The 14513-nt window shown below is 39.6% G+C and overlaps 2 protein-coding genes across 2 annotated transcripts in view; both read left to right on the plus strand.

The window, feature by feature from the left end:
* Positions 1-2826, plus strand: part of LOC140236730 (U6 snRNA-associated Sm-like protein LSm4) — a 51684-nt gene extending 48858 nt beyond the window's left edge. Inside the window, exon 5 of the mRNA XM_072316656.1 lies at positions 850-2826. Within this exon, the coding sequence (XP_072172757.1) occupies positions 850-932 (83 nt within the window). The 3' untranslated portion in view covers positions 933-2826. The remainder of the gene's footprint in view (positions 1-849) is intronic.
* An 8293-nt stretch (positions 2827-11119) lies between these two features.
* LOC140236729 (metalloprotease TIKI1-like) overlaps positions 11120-14513 on the plus strand; it is a 65289-nt gene continuing 61895 nt past the window's right edge. Inside the window, exons 1-2 of the mRNA XM_072316654.1 lie at positions 11120-11444; positions 12767-13321. Of these exons, the coding sequence (XP_072172755.1) occupies positions 11328-11444; positions 12767-13321 (672 nt within the window). The 5' untranslated portion in view covers positions 11120-11327. The remainder of the gene's footprint in view (positions 11445-12766; positions 13322-14513) is intronic.

The following is a 14513-nucleotide window of genomic DNA, read 5'->3' on the forward strand; positions in this document are numbered from 1 at the left end:
AGTTATCCCTCCGCCTGTCAGGAGTGAGTATTCTTCTGGGTGTGGTAGCCTCTCAATTTCTGGACAGCTGGTTGGGGGGGGGGGGGGGGGGGAGTTTGTGTCATCTTTAATGTCATGGCATGAGAAGGTGCAGGAATAGTGGACACCAGAAGGAAAGCAAAGCTGTATAGATTTTTTTTCCATTATTGTAAATGATAAACACTATCAAAATGTCACAAAAAAGTATATCAGTGTTCATTTTTGTCATTGTGTTCCAATATTTGTGTGTGTGTGTGTGTGTGTGTGAGTGTGCATGCATCATGTAATCAAACATGAAGAAATGAAAACCTGACAAATATGATGTTTCTGCTCGTTTTAACATATCTGGCAATGCCTGGCAAAATTCTGAGAACATGACTTTTTTCAGTCTCAAGAAGTGATGGTGAGATTACAGACCAAATGTCTCTTCATTTCCCATAGTGTGTTCACCTCCCTTTTTTATATTCTTCCTGAATTTGTATGAATATAAAATTTACCACCATTGACTCTTGTTTGTAACTTTCCTCTTTGCCTCAGCAGATGCAAGCATTACAAGTCATATAGTAATCATAAAATGTTCAATAAAACGGGCATTCCTGGAAGATACGCCACTCCTAGTGATATAAAAGTGTCAACACATGACACCATAGGCTTCTCTTTCAACAGGTCAATGGGAGAAGTCAGACAGCCACTGGCTTTAACCCTCATGGGACCGGCAGGTTCCATATGACATTGACATTGCTTACAAACATGTCATTAGGTGTAATGAAAGAGTTAAGCAGGTGGTAATCGTCAACTCCATCTCGTTTCTTCTTTGTTTCTCCTCTGCAGGTGCCTTTGGGCGCGGTGGTGGTCGGGGTGGTGGCCGTGGCGATGGCAAGAAGGGCGGACGGGGAGGCCCACCCAAGTCATAGCGCTCCCCTCTCTTCCACTCCACTCTTTCTCTATCCGTCTATTCTATCTATCTATCTATCTATCTATCTATCTATCTGTCCATATATTTTCCTTCCTATCTATATATTCATGTTTCTATATCTTTAAATTCCTCTTCTTCTTTTTTTTTTTTCCTTTTATGTTCTAATAATTTCCAGCAAGCAAGAACTATTCTTCTGGATCAGTTTGCAAAGAAAATGACTCTTGAGGTTCACTCTGGAGGTTCCAAACAGGATGTTTTCAGAAGCAACAAATGGATGGGAAGGGTTTTGGAGGGTGGGGGATATTCAAAAAGATGAAGAAATTACCCAAATTAACTTATCTTCTCACTATCCCCCAAATGGAAGCTAATACCTTGTTTGGTTACAAGCCAACAGAATTGTGTAAATTGCATTGACCTGTCAATTCAGTCCAGTCACATTTTGATTCTCAAGAGTTGAGGCCTTTGTTAATGTTGTTTTGTTTTGTTTTGTTTTAGATAATGTCACAAATTCAAGTACATATATTACTGTGGACTCCTGTTATAATGAAGTTCTCGGGACTGGCAGTTTTATTTCATTATATTGAAATGTTGTCATAACCGAACAAATAAACAATAAAAACATAGAGCCGATAATTTTGTGACTTGGATTTTTATTTCGTTGTAACCAGAATTTCGTTATAACAGTGTTTGTTATAATGGGAGTGCACTGTACTGTTTTCAGTGGATTTCTTCTTGAGACCAGACAATAAATGAAAGATTGAATTAATTTCAGCTTTCAGTGCTGTATTCAATTTCATAAACTATTTTAGAATCATTCCACAAGAGATAAAGTATGCTGAAGTTAATGACTGTACAAAATCTTAAATGTTTTGAAAGCACTCTTTAAGGTACAGGGGAACCTCACTATATCAAGGACCTGACAATTACAGTGTAACTTGTTATGTCGGGTTTCTCACATATCAGGGTACAGAAATAAAGATTAAAGAAATACATGTACTTTATACAGAGTTGGAACCTGCAAATTCAACTTGTTATAAGAGGAATTTGTTTTTATCTTACTCTTTATGACAAGGTTCCGCTGAGTGTTTTTTTTTTTTTTTGTAATGTGGTGTGAATTTGGCTTTATGACTTGTATCCAATTTAGTTTACTGCAAACCTAGTGCAGATTGATTAATTTTGATGGTTGAGTTGCGAAAGCTACAAGTCCTGCATAAAATGCTGATGTCCTGATATAAATGAGGACTTGTCCATTCCCTGAAGATGTACAAAAGAATGGACAAAACTTTTATTTCTTTGTCAAACAAACAAACAAACAAACAGACAAGGAGCAAGGGATGAATACACATCAAAAGCTGCTTAAGCTTGGTTCCAGACTTGGTTCCATTTTTTTTCCAGTTAGTCCATCTGTACTTGACCAGAGTTGGAGAGAACAGAATTAAAACCCATAAAGAACATTTTTCCTGTGGCCCAATCATGCAAGCAAGTCCTACAAGACCATGATTTGTCAATAAGGGCTGGACTCTGGAATAATTTGTAGGCAGGTTTCTCAACACAAGTCAAGTGGTCGAAAAATAGAAAATGGAAGAGATTGATACTGAATTCACACTAAATTGGCCTGGGTGGACAGTGCACTACTAGTATATCACAACATAGTATTACATGTACCAACAATGATATGTGTAGTAGTACACAAAGTGCTCAGCATCAGAACCGAGCATTGGGTAACAGTTCCACTTGGTACACCTGTATTCTCAATAGTCTTGCTTATGCAGTCTTGTCATGGCACCAGCCATCAAGTTACTGGAAATTCTGACATGTGGTCAGATTCACTCTGCTTTCTTTGTAAATATTACATGTTTTGTAATAAAGTGAAGTCTGAACAAAACTGTAAATCTCTGTTGAGCTGTGTGAATTTCTTGTGATTTGTGTTGCATCTGTATTTATTTAAGTTGACACATTGCTCATTAAGAGTATCAGAAGATGATGGACTACAGTTCATAAACACTGACATGGCATTGGGCAGCTGAAACCATGCCACACACATACACACACACACGCACATATTTTTTTAATGCTATTTATTCACTTCCATTCAAATAATATCAAAAACAGCAATTCAATTTTTCTTTAGAATAAAGCATTTCTGCACTTAAAAATAAAAGATTGAGAAGGTAATAACTAAAACCCATGTTTCATTTTTCATTGAAGCAAATGAACAACACACACACAAACAAACAAAAACATGCACACAAAATAATATGCATAGGCTGATACACTGTGTAATAAGCTCATATTGTGAGAAGAAAAGTCAAGATTCTGCCAATTATTCAAAATTAAAGAAACTCATCAGTTTTGAGCAGATTTTCTAACTTTCCTTATACTTGCAGAATATTCTCTGAATCTTTTTAAATTCAATTAATACAACCACCTGTATAAGACTATGAAATAGAAATGTCCCAAGATATGGCTTCCTCACCTAATAATTGAAATGGTATTGACTAATTGGCAAATTATTAACAATATGCTTTAGTTTTACAATCATTGATACAATGATGGTGTTGCCCTATTGTACACACATCAACAGGTCATGGGGATCTAAGTGCTGGTATACAGTTGAACCTCTCGTATCCGGACAAGTCGGGACCGGGGCTCATCCGGATAAGGGATTTGGCCGGATACGGGAGACTCGATGCTTTATACATGTACATATACATACACATGTACTGATGTAGCCCATTATAATAGTACCACATGTAGTAATGTGTATACTGCAACCTTTTCATTGTTACACTCAGTAACAGACCCCAAAATAGAGGTGTATGTTAATGTTGGAAGTAATATGTAATTCATGTGTGTTTGTGTAGGAGTTCTCAAGGAGTTGGGAATCCCCCTTTCCTCCCGTAATTATAAAAAAAAAAAAAAAAAAAAAAAATCGTCAAAAAAAAAAAAAAAATTGCGTCCGTATAAAAGAGAGATCCGGATAAAGGGAGGCCGGATGAGAGAGGTTCAACTGTATTCAGATAAATAAAGGCATGTGTTGTTAGAGAGAAATTCCCAGTCAGTTATAAGTTAGTCTGAGAACAAAGAGATAGAGTAAAATGTTATCAGCACAAACAGTGAAAATTTGATCAAAATTTAATTAAAACTAAAGAAGTTACAACATTTTAAAGATTTGCTAATTTTTGCAAAACAGTTCTCAGTTGATATAAATATGCAAATGAGTGAGCTTATGTCATCACCCACAATTTTCCATTGATCAGGTAAAAAAAAAATCCTTTTCTTTTTACTGAATAACTTCAGAATAATGATCAGTCAGATATAACACAATTGAGAAAGGCGTAATTCTCGTAACATTTGGACCTGAAAGTTTCAAGATATTCTATAAAAACTATATGACAAGCTATGAGGCTATTATATAAAGTCACTACATTATTTGCATATTCATATTGACTGTTCAAGAACTGCTTTTGTGAAAAGAAAAAGGCAAAACTTTACAATAAAAAATTTCCCTAATTTTAATTCTGTTTTGATGAAATTTTTACTGTTATGCTTGTAAAATTTTGCTCTTTCACTGGTTTGGAGTTCCCCTTTAACTTTTCTTCGGGAACTTGAAAACTGATCTTGATGATGTAGGAAGAGGAGAAGAAGAAGAAGAAGAAAAAGGAAGAAGGAGAGATGAAGAAGAAAAAGAAAGAAAGAGATGAAGAAGTGCTGGAGGAAAGAAGTGAAGAGTTTGTTCAAAAAAAAAAAAACAATAAGTCCATATTTGCCAAATGGAGATGTTTGCGATTAAAGGTCAAGAAAAATAAAGAGAATAATAAGAAAATTTTTGCTTCTTTTGACCATAACTTCAAAAATGTACCTTTATATCTAGTGACCAATATATCATTTAAAAGGTCTTGTTTTGTACTTTATCACAGAGACCGTACTTCAAAATCTTCAAAAATGGACTTATTGGTTTTTGCAAACAAACTCTTCAAGTGCTGCATTATTCGATCTTTGGCTTCCTTCTCGCGCTTCTTTACCGTACTCAAATTACAGATATGATTTGGGACACTGTCAAAAGGACATGTTAAAATGTAAAGCACAAAACGTAGAGGGCTAATGTAATACACGTACATTCTTCTCCTGGTCCACGCGCGACATTCGCCAGCGTCATGCCCGGGTGCCAGCGGATGTGAATGTGACTGTCGCGTCAACACGTTAACACGTACACTGACGTACTTTAAGTTTTTTCTGAAAGAAACTTTTTCTCACTAGCATGAAAGATACTTGTCAATGAGTTCAAGATACAAACTAGGCGAGGGCACTTACCAAGAGCACATCTAGGTTAAACTGCTTGCTCTGCGAAACAACTCTACGACGCACACACAATTCCCGTTTGGGGATTACACTTTAAAGGGACACCGACCCTGGATTAAAGGGGGCGCTGTTGGCTGGAGTAATGGTCGCCGCCAAAATGAAATAAGGCTCCTTATTCCGAAGGTACGTTAATCCGAAAATGTGATAAGGTTGCAGCCTTTGGAATGACGAATTTATTTCATTTTCGAATTAACGAACCTCATTTCATTTTCGAATTAACCAACCTTCGGAATAACGTCACAAATGCTCGGATTAACAAACCCAATTTCAATATCGGATTAATGAACATTTAGCTGTATGGACTTTTTGTGTTTCGTAATCACGAACCTTCGGAATAACACCAAACCTTATTTCATTTTCGGATTAACAGACACCCGAGAAAACGACTTTTATTGCCGCAAATGGGAAGTCGGTCCTCGGCGAGAGGACTGTTCCACATTGCAAAAGTGCTACACTGTAACAGAAGTGATACTCGGTGATGTTTTTCGATAAAGAAGTATTGTATCTAACTATCGATTGTCATATTATGTTAATCCACTCCATGTTAGAGTTGTTTGTAATAAATAGGCCCACAGTCACGACAGTAAACTCAAGAAACAGAATGGGAGAAGCTTTAATAAATCGGACCTAAATGAGAACTATGGTCGTCTGAAGATGACCATGTGTTTTTCACGAAACATATTCTCGCAACCACACCAGTCATGTTTCTGTGCAACAAATATACGCTACAATCAAACCGCCTCACAACTCTCCCATCATTGTGATTTTCTTTGTTCACAAAGGTACAAAGTAGCTTATCTTCAAAATGATTTATAAGGGCGACAATTTAGTAACCATAAAGACAAACCCGTTTTCCTACTAGTCATTATTACTCAGTTATTACGACATTACTAAAATAATTTGATACAGAAGATAAGATATAGTCTTTTTTTTTTCATTATACAACGTATTTCAATAAAATACATAGTGAAGATTTGTGTACGCCTCAACAGGAGAATTGTGCCATGCTGACATTCTCGCCTCGTTTAATTTGCACGTGCGTTTGTGACTAACAATATCATTGTTTAGTAAACACCAGGGAGGTGAGAATATTGTAACTTTACTTTCAGGAAGCTTTCCTGCTTTGTCTGACAGGATTAGAACGTTTCACTTTTATTTGTCTTGAGGTTAATCCTGTATGACTAAAATCAACTTGAAAATGGAGTGGAATCGAACTTTTATAGCATGGCGCCCCGTGGTCATCCAGAGCTGGATCTCTGGGTCAAGTGCACATGACAGTGGCGGATCCAGAGGGGGGCGCATCGGGCGCGCGCCCCCTACTTATTTTTTGTTAAAACAAAAGAAATAAAAAGGAAAAAAATATGAGATGGAACCCGAAAGTAACACCAAAAATATTCTTTGCCCCCCCCCCCCCCCCTCCCCCCCCCCCCCAATTCCAAAATCCAATCCAAAATCGAATCCAAATTCGTGGATCCGCCCCTGGCGATGTCAATGGAAGAGAACTTAGCGTTGTATACAAGAAGTATCTCTAATCGGGGAAGTACTTGACATTTCGTATATTTAGAATGTTGAGAGTGGATTTAAGCGTCAACTCGGAGCTGTGCCGAAACTATAATCTTTCCAAAGGTCTGCTCAAAAGTGGTCCAAACAGGGATTGACGAATTCAGGTCATGCGCAATGGAATCCAGAGCTTACCCTGATGGCCAATTCACCCACTGATTTTATTGCATGAAAACCCTGTCGTGGATATGCAAGAAGATAGAGACAGTATATAGGTATAAGATACCTATGTAGAGAACATTGTTGTGGAGTATGGACACTGGTCTCCAGGAGACGCAAGGCATCGCTGAGATCAGGGCCCCGTTTCATAAAGCTTGTTATCAATATTAAAACAAGTTACGATAGTTGATATAAGCTACTGAAATTCTTGCATCTGATTGGCTGAGAGCAATTTTGTCAGAAAATTGTGACAATCGTTCCTGATGACAAGTTTTATGAAACGGGACCCACAAAAGACAAGACTGCTGGAAAGAACTTATCCATATATCTCTGGAGTTGTATCCGTGATTAATCATTAAATAATGTGTTTATAACATGAATGATACCGGTAGGCTTCATATTATATTACTAACTGCTTTTACTGCTTTTTGATTTAGCGGTTATATTTCGTTATTCCGAAGGTTCGTTATTCCGAAGGTTTGTTAATCTGAAAATGAAATGAGGTTCCGGTATGTACCTTCTTTTCATTTTCCGATTAATGAATCTTATTTAATTTTCGGATGAACGAACCTTCGGAATAAAGCCGTGTAATGTTGAATTGACGAACCTTATTATTTTTGATTTTCGGATTAACAATCAGTTAATCAATGCAGGGAATTAATGCGTTTTAGAATAACAACCCCTATTTCATTATCGGATTGACCAGGGAGGTGGGATGACGAACATTCGGAATAGTGAGCATCATCCGATTCAAGAACGGTGACTTTCGAAATGGTGTTACTGATATCTTTGGGAAAATATTGTAGTCTTATAATCTTCTTTGTATAAAAAATAAGAGGGGTTTGCTACAAGTATTGTCGCCTTACATCATGCATATTGTGCAGTGACTGTGATCTATTCGCCGAAACATTTTGATTCATTTTGATACTACAACTTCTGTTTTGTTTTTTTCCGTCAAACTTTCGCTGTTCTGTTTAATTTTTATTGTTCCCATTTACGTCAAATTTAACATGAGTAGAATTTTCCTTCAGCAAAACAGTTGGGGGGGGGGGGGCTTTGTAATGCGTCCCTCCACTCTCATCTACTTCAACTTATATGTAATCGCAATTCTTTCACGGACACCTCTGACTCTGACTATGCAATGTAATCAGGAATCAATCAAGGAATACATTGAACGGTGAAGCTCACTCAGATGCGGCCCGACTTGTATCGCCGTAAAGCTCGGTGGTAGTTTGTACAATATTGGACAATAATCAACAATGCCTCCAAGGACTCCTCTTTGACAATGGTAGCATGTTTTAAAGGTATACTCGCATGAAAAATTTAATGATTGAATTCGTGGATATAACAGTATGATTTTAGTGATAGAAGTACACCAATGGCGGATCCGAGGGCGCGCACTGGGGCGCGCCTCCTTTATTGTTATTTATTTTTTTTGAAAAACAAAAACAAAAAATGAAAGGGAGCGCGTGAAAGAAGATTGCACGGGAACCTTTTTTTTCTCTCTCTCTCTCTCTCTCTCTCTCTCTCTCTCTCTCTCTCTCTTTCTTGTCAGCTGATCAAACCCGGAAGTGGCACCAGATTTTTTTTTTTCTTTTTTTGCGCCCCCCACTTTTACGGAATTCCTAGATCCACCACTGTACACGGATAATAATATCATATACATGAGGATTGTGGTAGTACTTCGTTTTGTTGTACATGATAACAGACTGCATGCACAATCTTGGCACATTGGCAACATCATTGGCACGTGACATGATCTGTAACCCGGTATACACTGGCTTCCAAGGAGCTGTGATTTGGATTAGTGCAACAAGTGTGTAGTAAACAAGACTTAGTACTTACTGTCGCTACCACTTCTTACAACCATATTCGGCAAGAAACCACATCCATACACTATATGCTTACAACTAATCTTATAAAGGTATGATAATCAATGAGTACTTTCACTAAGTAAGGGTGTACTCTGAGGGAAAGCATGTACTTCCCTATTAACCGCTATATAGGAAGATGAAAGAAAAATAACACCCACAACTCACCGAATGGCAACAACCTTTTATCATCTTAAGCTTTGTCTCATTTCTTGAGGGGATAACACCAAATCTGCGAAAGGGGAAATTTCTCCCCAGAAGTGATACTCGCATGTGGATTCAGCAAATGGAGAAGGGAAAACACTCGGCGAAAGTCTGAATAAACCAGCAATTCGATCAAAATATTAGACTACATTAATATGTACATTTTTAACAAGTTTGATTCAATGTGTCACCCTCTCCAGTAGAGGCACAGTAATTCGTTAGGTCAAATTATAGAACGATACGAAGAAAAGGTCAAAGGATGAAATATATATATATATATATATATATATATATATATATATATATATATCATCAAAAATAAAACTGAAACCAAGTTCAACAGTACATGTTGAGAAAGAGCGAAGCGCTCGAAAATTTGTGTGCCGAAATAAACTGTTGGTGAATACAGTATGAACTTGGTTTCAGTTTTATTTTTTGCTGATATTATCACACCAACACGTGGACAACTTACTATATAGGCATATATATATATATATATATATATATATATATATATATATATATATCATAATCCATTTGTATTGTGATATTGTGGAGTAAAATAACCGAATCTCGGGGGGGGGGGGGTCAAGAGGTCAAAAGTACAGTCGTGGACCCACCTTATGCTTGCTAACTGTCCACATAAATTCCAACTTAGGCGTTTGAGCTACTAAGCAAATGTGGTCATTTCCCTTTTCTAGGAAATCTAGTCGGACACATGTGAAAGATTTACCCATACAAATTGTGGATGGGGGGGGGGGTAGCGAAAGAAAATCTGTTAACCCACATAATACTTAGAAACTGGAAAGACCTTCGCAAGAAACCACAAAAGACCTTTCCGCAACACCTTTCTTCTATTCCTTTCGCCACCGCCATTGTCAAGAGGGTGGTGTTCAAATTGACACTTCGGCCTGCCGAGTTTGACCGACTGCTCGCACCGGCGGTGACTCTCTCTCTCTCCCCCGCTCTCCTTTCAAAGGTGTGCTGCGGCTTTTCTATCTTCACCTGTCGTTGACACGCAAATGAATTTCGCAAGATCCACGGTCAAGTTGCTAATTGGGCATCCCCGTCTGGTTTCGAGTCGAAAATTTCTACAAGATCTGTAAAGTGATCGTGCCAAGCAACAGTGTGTGTGCGAAATTTGAGATATCTGTATGAAAAGTCGCATGTGGGTGTCATCTGTTATACATCTCTCACTTTTCTTTTACTCTTCCCTTGTGAATGAACTTTACTAGTCTTTATTACCAGACTCAGAGTCGATCCCACTATTCATAGCAGCTGATTGATAGCAAAACGTATTTACCTTAAAAATACACTTTATCTGTGTCAACTTCTGGCTTTAGGGATTTGAATGTGAATGACTGATTGCAATATGAAAAGCTGCATTCGCATTTGACAAGAGATTCAAAATCATAGTTGTGCTCAATCATATGAGTCTGAATTACGTGTGTGATGAGACTACATGTACAAAACATTCCACGCGCAGAGCGAACAGAGTCGAGTCGACCATACACAAACCACGATCATTATGTAGGCTGCTACTCGGCTGACGTGCGCCCGACGGAAGACGTAGATTCCACTGTCCGCCAGCTCGCTGCTAATCGTCCGTACATACTGAGCTCAACGCTGGCAAACTTTCCGCCGTAGAATTTCGTTTACATTCGGACTAATAGTAGTCGTCAGACGGAGAGCAATGCCGCTCTGCACACAGCCATTCCACTCGAGTTTAAAGTGAGTCATTGTGCGTTTGTGTAAGAAGTTTACTCAAGTGGCCGAGTGGTCAACAGAAGATTTTTTCTTCTTTTTTTCGTTGACCCGCGTGTAGCTCATTACTGTCCGTCACTGCCTTCGTTTTGTATGGGGCTTAATTGGCCTCGGTGGGTAGAGAGCTGCCCTTCGAACTTACCCCGGTAAGAGATGGTTGATCGTGTTCAACCGACTTCTTTCGCGCTTGCCTCTCAACGGAAATGAATCAGGCAGTCGGATCATAAATATGGATATTTCAAGAATTGCATGGACTAGGGATCGATCTTTACTTTCGTCATGACTCGAATGTGTGCGAGTTTTCCGATGAAGTATTACGAACCGTTTACGATTCGAGTTAGGGAGCCGCGCCGCGACTAAAAACCCGTCCGTGGTCCCTAGCTGGAATCAATCGCCGTGCCGTCGGCTGTGGGGCCCCAGAGTTCTGGCGTGCTGTGAATTCATCATTCGTGTCGTGGTGGGACTCGTTAGCCATGCTGTGGTGGGATGTCTTGGCTGTTTTTGTGCTGGTGTTCTTACCTTGGCCACGGGGAGGGGCTTCGTCCATTCAAGATCTTCGCGAGCAGCTCAACTGTCACAGACACACGCAGGTTCGCTCAAACTTTCTCTTCCACACTCCTAAACTTCCTCTACCATTTTTGTATACGTGCGCTCACTTCTACGCGCAGCGTTTCGGATTCCGAAAACTGAACATCCCAATATTTTAAAGTCAGACTTTAGTGTCATAGTCAATGATTCCTACAATATTAATCATATTTACAAACATATGGCTTGAAAAGTACGACGTGTATATCTTCCTCACTTTTAATGCGACGAAACAGACACACTGCCTTTAATTTAAATAATTCCCCATCAAGGAAGTGTGGCCGTGTAGTAACTACGATTCGTATCTTTTCTTCGGAGACGTGTAGATTTTTATACCAAATGAGATTTGTGTGGGTGCGCTTTGTTTTTAGGGAAGATAAAATTCTTCAATAATCATATACATTTAAAGTCTGAAAGTGTACAATTACAATGTTAAAGTGTACAATTCGGAGGACGTGGCAACTTTGTGGCAAAGCCGTTTTATAATTTTATCATTATTAAAAATTTGGACGGCGATATATCCATGTTTTCAAGCAAATTTCTTCACAGTTCTTTCAGTTTTCTGCTTCTCCGATGAAATTGAAATTTCGTTTTCCTCAGCACCTAATTAAATTGCGAGACCATGCTTACTTTGATGTTTCTTTATACTCATGGTCTCGTTGTGTTACGTTGTCTTCTTTTCATCGAGACAGGAACGCACTTCGCCGCGGCTCCAAACTCGTTATTAGTTCACCCAACTGAACTGATCTTCGCTGCCCCCTTTTCTTTTCTATCCATCGCGCTGGATAATAGGGTTTTTGTTCCGTCCTGGCGACTTACCCTAAAAGCCTTCCCCTTTCACGAGCGGGGGCATGTCTGCCCCCCTCCTAATGCATTTAGGTTTGTTTGTGTGGCCCCTATTTCTCAACATCCCTAGACTGCACTCCTCCATCTTCTATTCTCAGTCGCCTCCTGTGAAGAAGAAGGGGAAAAAAATCCATGCAATTAGCCTCGACAATCTTATAGAGGGAGGGAAACTCGACAACCTCTTGCTATGCTACCCATTTTCTCCCACAGTAACCAATGCCATTTCAATTGATTTTCTACTATCTCCCCGTCAATGTATTGTTTTAATTAAGATCTCTCACAAAACACGTTTAGAGCAAATCCGGGTGGATTGTGTTTCCATACAATGAGCAGTTAATTCGTTTTGTGTGACTTTTCTTCTACGAGCTGCCACTCACATTTTCAAGAATAGATTGACAGGTCCTATCCTCTAGATACAATACCAATGTTGCAATCACTCCAGGTTTTTGTTTGTATTTCCTTTTTGTCTTCCTTTGAATAGGGGACGACTTCCTTCTTATGGCGAGTACGGCGGGAACCACCGGCATACTTTTTTGGGACAATACACGTACCTTACACGCGAGTTTGGGATTATATTCCCGAAAATACCAAAGTTGCTTTCCGCGAAAGCGAGCATATATTCTTCGAGTTGGATCTGATGGATCCGTATACGCTGTCGGGACTCGCAAACTGCCAGTTGCTACCGCAGGGGGAGAACTTGAGCGATGTCCTCCCGGAGAGCATGTTTCAGCGATTAAAAAGTCATTTGGAATACGTGAAGCACATGATGCCCCAGTGGCTAACTGCAGATCAGCGGGGCAGGGGTGTTTACGCAGACTATCTCTTCAACACAATTGCGGGAAACTGGGAGAGAAAGAAGCCGATTTGGGTGATGATGATGGTGAATTCGCTCACGGAAACGGACGTGAAATCAAGAGGAATTCCCGTTTTGGATTTATATCTCGCCCAGGAGGCGATGCGACTGAACAAGAGGACAGGGGCGGTGGAACAAGTGGAAGAGCAGTGCATCCCTCTCAACGGCCTCAACTTTTCGCAGGTACGACATGACGCGCGTGTGTGTGTGTGTGTGTGCGTGCGCGCGAATGTTTGTGTGTCGGCAGGAGCGAATGTGATTGATCGTTTCTGGTAATGTTGTCGAGCCAGTGGCGTGGCTTGAAAAGTCATATGATGAGAGATAATCGAATCAGGCGGCGATTAGCAATTGTTTTCAGTACGGCGGTATGTGTGATGTTTTATCGCGCGCAAATTGCGAGTAATGAATTCAATTACGCGAGCATGCGGGCAGCTGGTCGCTCGAAAAAAACAAAAACAAGAAGAAGGGAACAAAATAAAGCAAGTTGTAAGGGTATTGTGGAAGAAGACTAGCGAAGAAACAACAGGGGACATCTTTCTCGGAATTTTGACGACGAATGTTGATTTTATCTTGACTACGCAACGAACTGCACGCAAAACGCTTGCGTTAAAATTGCAATGACAATTTTAGCGGGTGTTCCGACATAAAAGCCAAAAGAATATATTTAGCTTTAGGATCCGAAAGACGCGATGTGGAAATGTTGTTTGGGAGGTCAACAAACTAGACAACTTCAAGCTAATTGGTAGAACTTAGAAGCTCGCCGCCTGATTGGTTTGTCATGCATATTCTTTCTCGTATTTGCCATGCTTTTTTGTCTATTTTATATGACCATTTGTGAAAGGAAGAAGAGGGTCCGTTAATGATGCTGGACGAATGTGTGTGTGTCATGATTGTTTGTGCGCTTCTATTGTTGTTTCAGTGTTTCATGTTGTCTGTTTTTCACAAAGGGTGTTTTCGTGGCGGGGATTTCTTTTCACGTCCAGACTCAACTTTTCACAGTTTCGGTGACAGGGAAGTCGTATCAATCGCGCCGAAATCGAGTTCGTTTTATGAGAGCGCGAAACAGAGCAAGTTTATATTGAGTGAAAACCTTGAAGTGCCATCGCGTCAAACGCGGCCGACTCTCGCCCGCGAACACGGTGGTTCCTCGGGGCAGAAATCGAGATGGTTTCCACTAGAAGATGGTCCGAATGCTCTCTTTTTCAACGTCTGAATAAAAGAAGCAAGTATTCCCTTCCATATTATCAGCCAAGGGAAGTGTTCCTTGAAAACGCGTCCTTTACGCGAGGACAATAGAGAGGAATTTGATCAACAGGCCGTATAATGATTTCAATGCCGTTTACACCACCTTTCTAATTTAGTCCGCATTAGCGTG

The sequence above is a fragment of the Diadema setosum genome, chromosome 13 (assembly GCF_964275005.1).
Source record: "Diadema setosum chromosome 13, eeDiaSeto1, whole genome shotgun sequence".
Taxonomy (NCBI): Eukaryota; Metazoa; Echinodermata; class Echinoidea; order Diadematoida; family Diadematidae; genus Diadema; species Diadema setosum.